General features: G+C 34.5%; 1 protein-coding gene across 2 annotated transcripts in view; it reads left to right on the top strand.

Annotated features, from left to right (window-relative positions):
- Sec31 (COPII coat complex component secretory 31) overlaps positions 1-13,004 on the top strand; it is a 267,687-nt gene that overhangs the window by 106,959 nt on the left and 147,724 nt on the right. For both annotated transcript variants that reach the window (XM_090378035.1, XM_090378034.1), the window contains exons 9-10: positions 10,709-10,861; positions 10,964-11,095. In XM_090378035.1, the coding sequence (XP_090234161.1) occupies positions 10,709-10,861; positions 10,964-11,095 (285 nt within the window). The remainder of the gene's footprint in view (positions 1-10,708; positions 10,862-10,963; positions 11,096-13,004) is intronic.

Raw genomic sequence — 13,004 nt, 5'->3', positions numbered from 1 at the left:
AGCCATGAGCAGTAATACAGAAAGACAAATGATACTGAAACTGAAGAATAGCAATGGTGTACTTATAAACAGCAGAAAAGGCATAATTCAAATAGCAGAAGACTACTATAGAGAATTATACAAGGAGCGAGGGAATGATACCAGCAGTGGGGAAGATGGATTGCAAAGTAGCAACACATACGACATACCCAATATTCTTCCAGATGAGGTAGAACATGCATTGAAGAAAATGAAGAATCGGAAAGCCCCGGGGGAAGATGAAGTTACTGTAGAGTTGTTAAAATTGGGAGGAAGAGACATAACACAAAAACTGGCAAGGCTCTTCACAAAGTGCATTAGAAAAGGTGTGATGCCTAAGCAGTGGAATAATGCAATCATAGTTTTGCTGCATAAGAAAGGAGATAAATCAGAAATTGGAAATTATAGACCAGTTAGCTTGTTATCCCATATCTACAAGTTGTTCACAAGGGTCATTACTAACAGATTAGAAAGAATACTTGATGAGAATCAACCGAAAGAGCAAGCTGGCTTTAGGACAGGATTCTCAACTATGGATCACCTTCACGTAATATCACAGCTAATGGAGAAAGCAAATGAATATAAAACACCATTATGCCTGGCATTTGTGGATTATGAAAAGGCGTTTGACTCCATACAGCATAAGGCAATGTTTCGGGCACTGGAAAGACAAGGCATAGATACTCCATATATTATGATTTTGAAGAAAATATATGAGAATGCTACATCCTTTATTAGACTAGACAAAGACAGTAGCAAATTTAAAATCGAGAAAGGAGTTCGACAAGGAGACACAATATCTCCGAAGCTGTTTACTGCTGCCCTTGAGGAAGCTTTCAGAAGATTAGACTGGTCGCAGAAAGGAGTCAATGTGAACGGAGAGTACCTAAACCATTTACGATTTGCAGATGACATTGTGGTCATAAGCCACGATCCCAAAGAATTAGAGGAAAATTTTAATCAGTTATGCACAGTTAGTAAGGATTTTGGACTAAAGATGAATATGGCTAAAACAAAAGTAATGATGAACAAGTATGCCACGGAAAGGGAAATAATGATTGAAGGAGCAGTAATTGAAAAGGTGGAGTCGTATACTTATCTGGGACAAGTTATTAGCTGTAATAATGATAAATGGCTGGAAGTCAAGAGAAGAATAAATTTTGGATGGATAGCATTCAGGAAATATAGTCACATACTGAAGAGCAATATCCCAGTTTGTCTGAAACGTAAAATAATGAATCAATGTATACTCCCCACCATGACTTATGGAAGTGAAACTTGGGCACTCACCAAAAGAATGGAAGAGAAGCTAAGAACTACACAGCGAAGAATGGAACGAATTATATTGGGAATCAGACTGTTAGATAAGAAGAGAAACACATGGATTAGGCAGCAAACTCAAGTAAAGGACATTCTTATCAAAACTAAAGAACTAAAATGGTCTTGGGCAGGACACATAGCTCGAAGACATGATGACAGATGGACTAAGAAAATAACAGAATGGTACCCAAGAGGAGCTAAAAGAAAACCTGGAAGACAAAGGCGGAGATGGATAAATGAAATTCATGAGTTTTTGAGTAGTAAATGGATGGCCAGTGCTCAAAACAGAAGGAACTGGAAAGTTGCTGGAGAGGCCTTCATCCTGCAGTGGATTGAAAATGGCTGATGATGATGATGAACAAAAGAATGGTAAAAAGAAGTAGCTTTAATAGAAATACTATGTGGCACTTTCCATAAAAAACTAGTTTTATTAATTCTTACAAAATTATATTGCTTAACTACAACAAAGTGAAAGATATACAGGTAAATTCCTATAAAACAGTGGAACCATGCTGTTTCTCTTTACTATTCTACAGCTCCTTTGAAGAGGACTTTTAAGATCCCTTACAAAGGGGGGGGGGGGGTCTTCAGTGAGATTTGAGACTGGACTTCTCTAAATGAGTGACAAGTCTCAACCCATATTGACTTCAGAACCACACATTATTTGAAGGGTTTGATATACACCAAATCCTTAAGTGTGATTTGAGCCCTGTAGACAAATAGTATAACTCATCCAGTTCTTCAACTTAAATGGATAGTAGCAGTCTTCATACAAGAGAAACATGAAATAGCTTTCTGCTGGATACCATGACATGCATGGATAAAAGAAATTAAGATGCTAATAGAACAGCAAAATTGACCACAAGTCCTCCAAAACAATTGTACCCATTCCCACATAATAGCCACAAGTTATTCCAGATAAAACCAAAAGTTGAGTATTGGAAGAAAAACATAAAATCTAGAAGAGAAATGATTGTTCTCACCAGTTTATGCATAAGATATATGCATATCATGCATGGTTTTCTACTCTGTGCTAAAGAATCTCTAAGATGCCAGACCACAGCTCAAACACATCAGTCAACATATGAAAACAAACAAACAACAAAAGATTTTTCATTGTTTGTTTTCATGATATGGGGGGGGGGCAAAATGAATGGAAGGTTGTGGAAGGAAGGAATACATATTAAAACTTTAATACTTCGGATAAAAAGCCAGTACAGCAAAATTTATAAACCAATTTACACTGGTGTCACTAGAAAAAACAAAAGCCATATAATGTGATCTTTTACAGTATCAGAGTTGTGATGTTTCACAACTTTGATACTGTAAACCATCCATAATAACATGACCAGTGAATGAAACAACTTAAAATTAAAAACAATACAACCATCAAGTCCCATCTCATCGGAAGGCTACAGGACAATAGTAGTTGTGGAATCACTGCATTTGAAATATCTATTCAAATTTTTGAATAGATATTACAAATTGATTGAAATATCTGAAGTATTCAAATTCTTTCCACAACACTCATTTTACTCCCCCCCCTCTCTTCTCTTCAACGTTTCTATATTTAAATACTAGTTTTCATTGTATTCATTTTTTGCAAGAGGTGTTATATACGAGGTGTGGTAGTAAATTTCCTGGAACTTTACTGCCACAGTTTGAAAATATTTGCTATGAGTTTGGAAATAAATGGAAGTGGTATGTTGTAGTTCAAACTTCTTCCAACATATGGTGTTACAAATATTGTCCGGTAGGCAGCAACCAGTTTCGTTACTAGTGTTAGCATTCCATGTCACTATTTTGCAATGGAGCAAGAATGAATATCAGATTTTGCTTTAAGCTGGGGAAATCTGTAATAACAGAAATGTATGAAATGTTAAAAAGTGTTTATGGTGATGAAACTAAGTTATACCAGTGTGTTTGAATGGTATAAGCAGTTCAGAGACAAGTGTCAGGATGTTTGCAATGACTTAAGAAGTGGGCATCCGTCAGTCTCTCAAAATGAGGACAGAGTTGCAAAAGTTTGGGGAATTGTGGGAAGAAATCATTGTTTGACTTTCAGAATGATGGCTGATTAATTGGATGTGAATAAGGAGACGATTCATCAAATTCTGCATGAAGTTTTATTGAAAAGGAAGTTCTCTGCAAAATTTATGTTCACTGAAGATTAGTATTGTGTGTTTCGGTACAAGCCAGAGATGAAGTATCAAAGCATGCAGTGGGCTTTAAAATCATTACCAAGACCCGAAACTTTGTACCTGAAGGGGAGAGTCAATGTTGTGTTCTATGTATAGGTGGCTCAAAGACCATTGATGTGCGTTTCCATAGTGAGGATGCAGTTTCAAGAAAAAGGCAGTTGGATCTTATTGCATTACAGTGCCCCCATCCATTCCACACTTGTGAAGACATTTCTGATGAAACATGCCTTGTACAGATTGACTATCCACCCTATTCTTCCAATCTAGCACCAGCAGACTTCTTCTATCCCGAGGTGAAAACTGCCCTCAAAGGAAATAGATTTCAGGATGTTAGGACATAAAGAAAAACATAACTACCGAATCGAACATTATCTCTTTGGACGCCCTCATTGACTCTTTTAAAAAACTTTTAGAATGATGTAATAAGTGCATTCAATCAGGTGGTGATTACTTTGAATAAAAATAAAACTATTTTTGAGCTCCTTTACTTTGTGTTCTTTTTATTGCCCAGGAACTTTATTGCCACTCCTCATATGTAACGCAATTTACATTGTTTCAGGAAACATGGTTATACTATGCAGCCACTGATGTTTGCTTTTCTTTATTTTAATTTGCTTTATTTCTTTTTTTGTTATTCTTTATAATCTATTAATTAACTGTCATTTTAATTACAGTTACACACACACACACACACACACACACACACACACACACACACACACACACACACACACACACACACACACACACACACACAGTTAGGAACTTCTTTTGGATTAATATTAGAAAATAAAATTATCCTTGGCACCTCTTATAATAAAAAAAGCCTTATTTTTATAAAATGCTAAAAATTTATTAGACATTAAAAATGCCACTAGCCAAAACACTACTATGACACAATATAATTGGGGCAACAGAAATGGGGATGCATGAGCCATTCATTCATTTTACTATTAATATTATTAATTTTAGGTATTTTTGTGTTAGCAATAGTTCAAATGCAGGCAACTATGTTGCTATTAAATTGCACCTTTAGTGCACACACACACACACACACACACACACACACACACACACACACACACACACACACACACACACACACACAACACCACCACCGTATAGGCTTAATCCACCTGTATTGCAACCGAACAATTCATCTGGATTCATCTGGCCTCACGCAAATTTCCAATATCATTCCATAATATGCATTAGTCTAAAATTATATTCATCGCACATCTAACTGTATGCAACAGCAGTAGCATTAATGCCATATATTATTAACCTAAGTTAAATAATTTTATAAAGATCCTTTATGTATAAGGAATTTCATGTTTTTTTTTTAAATTTTTTTTTTGTTTAGATTATGAAATAGTAATTTATTGTTTATTAGTTTCTACTTAAGTTACAGTAATATCCAAATTTTCAAATACAATGTGTTCCTGAAAAAATAGATTGTAAATCTGGAAGTATTTTCCATTTTCCCGTAGATGTAATGGTATAATGAGATGTTCCAAAAAATAAAATGTTTGCTCACAAAAATTCATGACTAGTGGTATAACCATAAGATTTGTGTGTACTTGATATATTCTAACAGCAAACTTTGAAATTTATTTTGATAGTAAGATTTGGAAATAGTAATGTTATTACTATTTTAAACGGATACATTAATTTAAAATATATCATATTAATATTTTTTATATTAGAGGTGGATTGCATTTGAGGAGCCATACTCGAGAACATTTTTGTTTAGAAAAACTCACTATAGTAGTGTGGTTTGGCACAGCAGCTTCAGAGTTGTGTACAGTTATTACTGCATAATTTAAATAGAAATAAACAGTTGTAGAAGTGATTCCTTTCATTCCCAGGTTTACAATTAGTTAACTCCCCCCACACCTCTGCACCCCATCCAGCCCCCTTCAAGTCAAATTTCCATTTGGTTAGTCATACTGAATAACCAAATGGAAACTCTTTGCCCCTCTACAGCTGCAATAAACTTATTAAGAAGTTGCTTATTTATCATTGGAAATATGAAATGGCTTTGGAAAGAATGGAAAACAGATATCATTTTATTGAACAAGGGACAAGGTAATTTTCACTGCCATCACGTGTGCTTGGCAGTACATTTTAAAAAAATACTATAAATAATGTGCTGTACAGTAAACCCCCGTGAATAGTGGGGGTTACGTTCCTGAGAAATGCCGCGAATACTGAGTTATGGCTTTCATAGTAATAAAGGGGTTCCGTTCCAAAGTATGAAATATATAAGAACTAGTCTAAAATTTTGTCTATGTATGTATTATCTGTACCTTCATAATATGACTGTGTACATAGACAGTACATAGTGAAATGCAAGCATATGGCATCGAAATGAAAATAAGAAACAATTTAATATTAAATGTAATATTTATTAGAAATTTCAAACCAGCGCCTTTGCTAGCTAAAAAACTTATCCCGCCAGTGCTATCACCAGTTTCCCTAAAGTGTTGATAAAGGAGTTTTGCCTTTTCACGAATGATGAGTGAACTTAACGAAATTTTATTTTGAGTTCGGTCTTCTATCCACAGATTTAAAGCCTTTTCCATTTTTCCTAATTTAAGATCATGAGTTACAGAGCAAATTTTTGAAACAATTAGCGCATTTTCACGGACACTACGGCGGATTTTTTCTTCCGATTTCTTGATTGATCGTACCGTTGACTCATCGATTTTATAATGTTTTGCCACTGAGGAGACAATTTTGTCTAATAACTTAATTTTATTCGCTAATGTCATCACTTTCTTTGATCTTTTCACATTTCCCTTGTTATTCGTAGCCATATTTTTGTATGGGTTAGAAAGAACTTGTCCAAATAAAGTCACTTTCTTCCATTAACACACCCGAAAAAGTCTGTTTTACACTGCAAAACGGTAGATTTATCACTTTTGTAAGTATATCAATTTATAAATTGATAAATTTATTCAATTTAAAAGCATATAAATTAAAAGCAAACGACTTCAAGACACTTCAAGACTCCAAATTTAAAAAAAAAAAAAAAAATCATAAAATTCAACTAATAACTAGAATACGTATAAACAGATGTTATGCAAGTCGGAAGAAAATAAACGGCATCATAAGTCATCATTGTGAATTAATGTACCTATTATATTGCAGCCCCATTGTCTTCACACCCTCTGCTTAAAATGAAAAAAAGAGAACAAATGTTTAGTTTGTTTTAGTGCATCACGTCGATTATTGTGTTCCATTGCACTGCAAAAAGAAATTTTGTTTTGTTATTTATGGATGTCAATTTTTTTTATAATAAATATATATATACAGTAAACCCCTTGCTATTCGCGATCACTGATATAATATAAAATGAAACCTAAAAAAATGTGAATTTTAAATCGCCGTGAACATTTTCCGCCATAAAAAAACATGGGCATGGCTAAAATCATCTTTCCTGGTCAAAACAGCGCCCAGTGGGTTGGGGGGAGAGGGGTGTCAAAATTGCGAGCGTGGATGTTTCTCACTAATCCTTGTTCAGTATGTGCTTGTCATGGAAAGTTTCGCCGTTTGCTTTTAATTTATCAATTTATAAACTGGATATGCTTACAAAAGTGAAAAACCTACCGTTTTGCAGTGCGTTAGTGAAAACAGACTTTTTGAAGTGTGTTAACGGAAGAAAGTGACTTTATTGTGGACAAATTCTTTTCTAACCCCTACAAAGATATGGCTAAGAATAACAAGGGAATTGTGAAAAGATCAAAAAAGGTGATGACATTAGCGAGTAAAATTCAGTTATTAGACAAAATTTCTAATGGTGAAGTGGCTCGTCAATCGCAAAACATTATAAAATCAATCAGAAGAAAAAATCTACCGTAGTGTCCGTGAAAAGGTGCTAATTGCTTCAAAAATTTGCTCTGTAACTCGTGATGTTAAATTAGAAAAAAATAGAAAAAAGCTTTAAATCTGTGGATAGAAGACCGAACTCAAAATAAAATTCCGTTAAGTTCGCTCATCATTTGTGAAAAGGCAAAACATCTTTATCAACACTTTAGTGAAAGTGGTGATAGCACTGGCAGGATAAGTTTTTTTTTTTAGTTATAGCAAAGGCGCTAGATTGAAAGATTTGTTTGAAATTTCTAATAAATATTACATTTAATATTAAATTGTTTCTTTTCATTTTGATGCCTTATGCTTGCATTTCACTACGTACTGTCTATGTTTGTTATTTGGTTTTTAGGAGCATTAGCAACTAAGGCCATATTGCTCCGGGATATGCAGTTGTCATTCCCCAACCTTTCCGCATCCTTCGTATTTGGTGGTGATGGACTCGAACCCCAGTCTAATCAAGAAGCATTTGCTATGCACTGCTGCTCCTTCCCACCTGGCTACGGAGGAGCCCACTGTCTATGTACATAGTCATATTATGAAGGTACATATAATACATACATAGACAAAATTTTAGACTAGTTTTTCTTATACAAAGTATATGGTATTTCATACTTTGGAACGGGGAACCCCTTTATTGCTATGGGAGCCATAACTCAGTATTCGCAGCATTTCTCAGGAACGTAAACCTGCAAATAGCGGGGGTTTACTGTATGTGTATATATATATATATATATATATATATATATATTTTTTTTTTTTTTTTTTTGTTTAGAAATCGCAAAAACGAAGTGCAAACGCAAAAGAGTTGCGCTTTCGGTTAAACAAAAACTTGAAATTATTCAAAAGTTTGAAAGCGGTGCATCCGTTACCATTATAATGTTGGTGACCAAATCATACGCAACATCATAAAAAAAAATAAAGGGAAGCTATTAGATTTAAAATCAACATCGCAGAAAATAAAGATAAGTATTGTTATTGGACATGAGAGTAGTACATGGTAAGTTTTTTGTTTTTTTTTATCTATCGCCATATTTTTTACGTAGGTTGCTAAACATTTTTCGATACAGTATTTTTTTTTCACTCTTTTTTTTTTCTCTTAGGATTGTAAAATTTAAAACAAAAAAAAAAATAATAAAAAATAATAATAAGCAATCAATAACGAAAATTATGGCAAGCACAAATTGCACAAGTGAGATACAGAGTAACAAGCAAAAAAATTGGAAAGAAGAGGAGATTCTTACAATTTATTCACGGTTTTTTTTTTTTTATATATGACTGAAAATTTCAGTGAAGGGAACACACATTTCACCATAATAACGTAAAACCCAGACAATTCCAACTATCGGTATTTTTGCAAATGCAATAAGATCGAGTTTACTACCCGTTTATAATTAGATGCATGAACAGAAAAGCCCAACAACATGGAAATTGCAAATTGTTTTATGATAGTGACCGCCAGAAATGTGCTTTAGTAAAATGTGAGCTCACGCAGGGTGATAATAGTGATTTTTCGCAAAGTTCTGTGAAGTTCTTTACAGAAAATTTCATCTTGACAGTTATCACGGTGCCGACTAAGAGAATAAGTGACAGCGGTACTAGTAAATCTACCAAGAAAAGGAAAGCGATCGATTTGAATCAGAAAATTAAACTAATAAGAATGTATGAAAATGGTCAAAGATTAACAAGTATCACGTGAATTCAGATTTGTCAATAATAATATAGTAGCAATGTTATTAGCCATTCCCGAGTTACATAAAACTTGACGAAGTAAGAAGTTACATCTTATGTTACTCTTACGAATGTCGAGGACTCTATTTTTAGATTAACCGGTGTTTTTTTTTTTTTTTTTTACCATCTATCCCTGAAAATCGAGAATCTACTGTAATTTAAATAAAATTCTGGAACTTGAATCTGAAAGTAGACATTAGTAGCTCTTTAACTGCATTATTATCTAAAAATCTGTTTCCATGAAAGTTTTGAGTTAAAATTTCTGATAGGCAGTAGTTACTGAACTAATTCGTGTTTTGTGGAATGTTGATGAACTTCTTTTCAATGCTATCAGTGAATATATGCATCTCTAGCAGTTTCAGAAACCTTTATGCATCAGTTACTAATTTTTATACAGCAGAAATTGTTTCAGTATTGACAGTTTCAGATAGCCTTTGATACCAGAGAACTTCCATAGATTTCCAGCCATGTGCAGATTCATTGTAACATGTGGTCATTATTTATTCATAGATTTTCTTGGATTGTTTCTTTTCAGTCACAAAAATTTAATGACAGATTTAAACTCTTGCTCTGAGATTTCCATTACTTTGTTACCAAGAGAGAAAGAAACTAAAATGTTCCATATTTTAACATTAAATCAGCTCACACACCAACCATAAGAATAAGTATTTACTGTAACCAAAATATTTACATATTAAAATAAAATAACTATTTACAAAAACTGCTATTATATTAAATTAAATTATATACATGTAAAAACATTTAAAACTGTAATAAAATCCCTAAGATAAAATACACTAAAATAAACCGGATTAAAAGCGATAAAAACAATAAAAGTCTCTGGAGCTTTCAGAAGCATCGGCTTCCTTCCTCAGCAGTAACAAAACTTCCTGCAGCACGTCCATATATAACAGGCTCGCGGTACCTATACACATGGTGCAGTCGGCGCATGGTCTGAACTGGAAGCGGAAATAGCTCGGGAACGTGTTAAGCAGAACCGTTCATCCATACTTAGAATGATAGTTTCAAACAGAGGATGCATACGCATACCTCTGTCCCTATTCATAATATTGTGGTCGGATGAACAGATTCATAGGCTCTCGAGCCATTTACGGTTCCAGAACCCATGCGCTCGATCCACGATAAGTGTATTTTATCTTAAGGATTTTATCACAGTTTTAATGTTTTTAGATGTATATAATTTAATTTAATATAATAGCAGTTTTTGTAAATAGTTATTTTATTTTAATATTTAAATATTTTGGTTACAGTAAATACTTATTCTTATGGTTGGTGTGTGAGCTGATTTAATGTTAAAATATGAATTTTCCCAACCTCAGAGGCCTTTTTCAGGATAAAATGTTCCATTTAATATCATGAGTTAAAAATTATTTTTGCTTATATTATGTACAGTATTATAGCTGTAATATTCATATATTTAAATAGAACTACTCTGTTTATATCTGAATTGGAAAACTTTGAATACCCCTCATACGTATTAGTTAATATGAAATATTGTTATCATGGCTCTAGAAATGAAGTTACAAGGTCAATTTCTCTTTTAGGTGGTGTGTGAGTTGTCTACTAGTAATCAGTGGAGTTTTGATGTGTCTTGGTGTCCTAGGAATCCTGCTGTTATTGCTAGCTCATCTTTTGATGGACATGTCAGTCTCTATTCACTGATGGGTGGACAACAGCAAGTTCAGTGTAGTCCCAAGGTAGGAAATTTGTTTAAATTTTTTAATAGTATATGCTAAAAACACCTCCACACTATCAAAAGTTAATTTGTTTATTTTTTTTATTTTTTTTTATTTTTTAAGATTGCAGAATCATTTCCTGGTGCAGATACTTTTTCACAACCTCCTGTACCTCAACAGACACAGAGGCATGTGTCTATATCTCTTCAGAAGCCTCCTAAATGGTTACGAAAGCCAGTTGGAATGTCTTTTGGAGTAAGTAGTGCACAATTTGATGTATAAGGAAAAATGATCAGATGTAATAATTGTTATACTTATATAATACTTTTCATTGACATATTTTTATTTGCCTTTTGTGATTATCTGTTATCAGACTTTGACATACTCATATTTCTGCAAATTCAAAAAGCAGGAAGAATGCGATAGAAATAACCATAATCAACAATATAAAAGAACATAACTTCTCAGCAAGTTTGAAATTATTGCTGATACCATTAATCCCTTTGACAGTATTCTTGAAAAAGTTCTGTGCATGGTGCAGCGTTTTAGTATTATGCTCTGACCCATTTCTGGGCATTTAAAAGAATTTATAAATGATTCTTATTAGTGCTAAAAGACAGTAGCATAGATTGAAATAAATAACATTTGTTTTTGTATTGTTACTTATCTTATATTGTGATGTAGTACCTACAGTGTGTACCATTAACATGGCTGGGATAATAATAAAAAAAAAAAGTGCATAGAGAAAATGCTTGAGCATTTAGTGGCAGTTTGAATGTGATTTTAACAGCAGTAGTGTAGATGGAACTAGTGACACTGAAATTTATATTATACCTTGGCATCTAATATCATATCACCAGCCATAACTGCAACTGAAAGAAGTACTTTAAACTGGACATGGGTATATATATTGGTGTTATATATAAGACCTACATTGTCGGGCAGTGCAGATATTCAAATATTCCTGTTTCATAATGTCATTCCATTGTATTGCTTTCAGTTATACATTTCTGATGTTGGAAACTGCATTGTCACTGAGACAAATAGGTGTGCACAGAAATATAGATGTCTTGAGGATGCTGTTGCTTCAGGTGCAAGTTCAGTTGCAAGAATAAGATTGTGAAAGAATGCATATGAAGAAACTAAAATTTTTATTTTCTTTGATTTTTGGCAGTGGGTATAATTTACAACCTGAATTTGACACTGTTCTGGACAAGAGACTATATACTTAAGACCCGATGTTCCTTGAAATTGCAGCAACTCCAGTTGCTGCTTTGGTATCTATATTTTGTCAATATTCACAATGTAGAGAGCAGTGATCAGCTGAGAAAAACAGGCTACTCTTTTTGGAATTACTGTGCTCTTCGTTCGGTAACATTGTGCCAGAGCGGAAAAATTTTGCTGATAAAACCTTATGGTCGTCAAAGGGAGATTTACACTGAAAGGACAGAATTCATGGATACCTGGTTCCTGGACAACACTACGCTGTCACACCTCTTGCTAGTGGACAAACCCACCACTTGGCAGGTATATAGTTACGCTACATCACTGCCTTTGCATAGACTGTAATTCGGTGTCAGTATGGATAAACATGAGTTAACCAACTTTGAAAGAGGGATGATAGTGGGTGCCTGATGCATAGGTCACTCTTTCATGTAGGTGGTATAGAAATTGCACTATCCCCTATTCGACAGTATCAAGAGTGTATTGGGAATATGCCATTTCCGGAATAACATCTCGCTGTGGGCAGAGAAAGGTAGAGGATGAAAGCGGCTGTTGACATCTGTCTTGCATTGCTTCGGCCAACCTTAAGAGTGGCAGTGGCACAAATCACCGCAGACTTCAATGGGGGAGGTGCCAGAAACATCTCCACCAAGACTGTCAGGCGATCATTAACCGCATTAGTTAATGGGAGCTGCCAAGCCACCAGAGTCCCGTTGTTAACACCACGACACAGGACTCTGTGCGCCGACCGGGCTAGCCAGGTGGGTAAAGTGCCTGCCTGGCAGCCCAAAGGTCGCGGGTTCGAATCCCGCCTCGGGCTTGGATCAAAGTACTGCAAAAACCTTGGGAGGTGCACTATGGCCACAGAAACCGATGTGCCAACAACTACCAAAAAAAAAAAAAAAAAAGACTATGCCTCAACTGGGCAAAAGAACATCAG

This window comes from Mastigoproctus giganteus, chromosome 7 (genome assembly GCF_048544385.1).
Source record: "Mastigoproctus giganteus isolate SK-2022 chromosome 7, ASM4854438v1, whole genome shotgun sequence".
Taxonomy (NCBI): Eukaryota; Metazoa; Arthropoda; class Arachnida; order Uropygi; family Thelyphonidae; genus Mastigoproctus; species Mastigoproctus giganteus.
The sequence above is the reverse complement of the archived record's forward strand: the minus strand, read 5'-3'. Positions and strand labels throughout refer to the sequence as shown.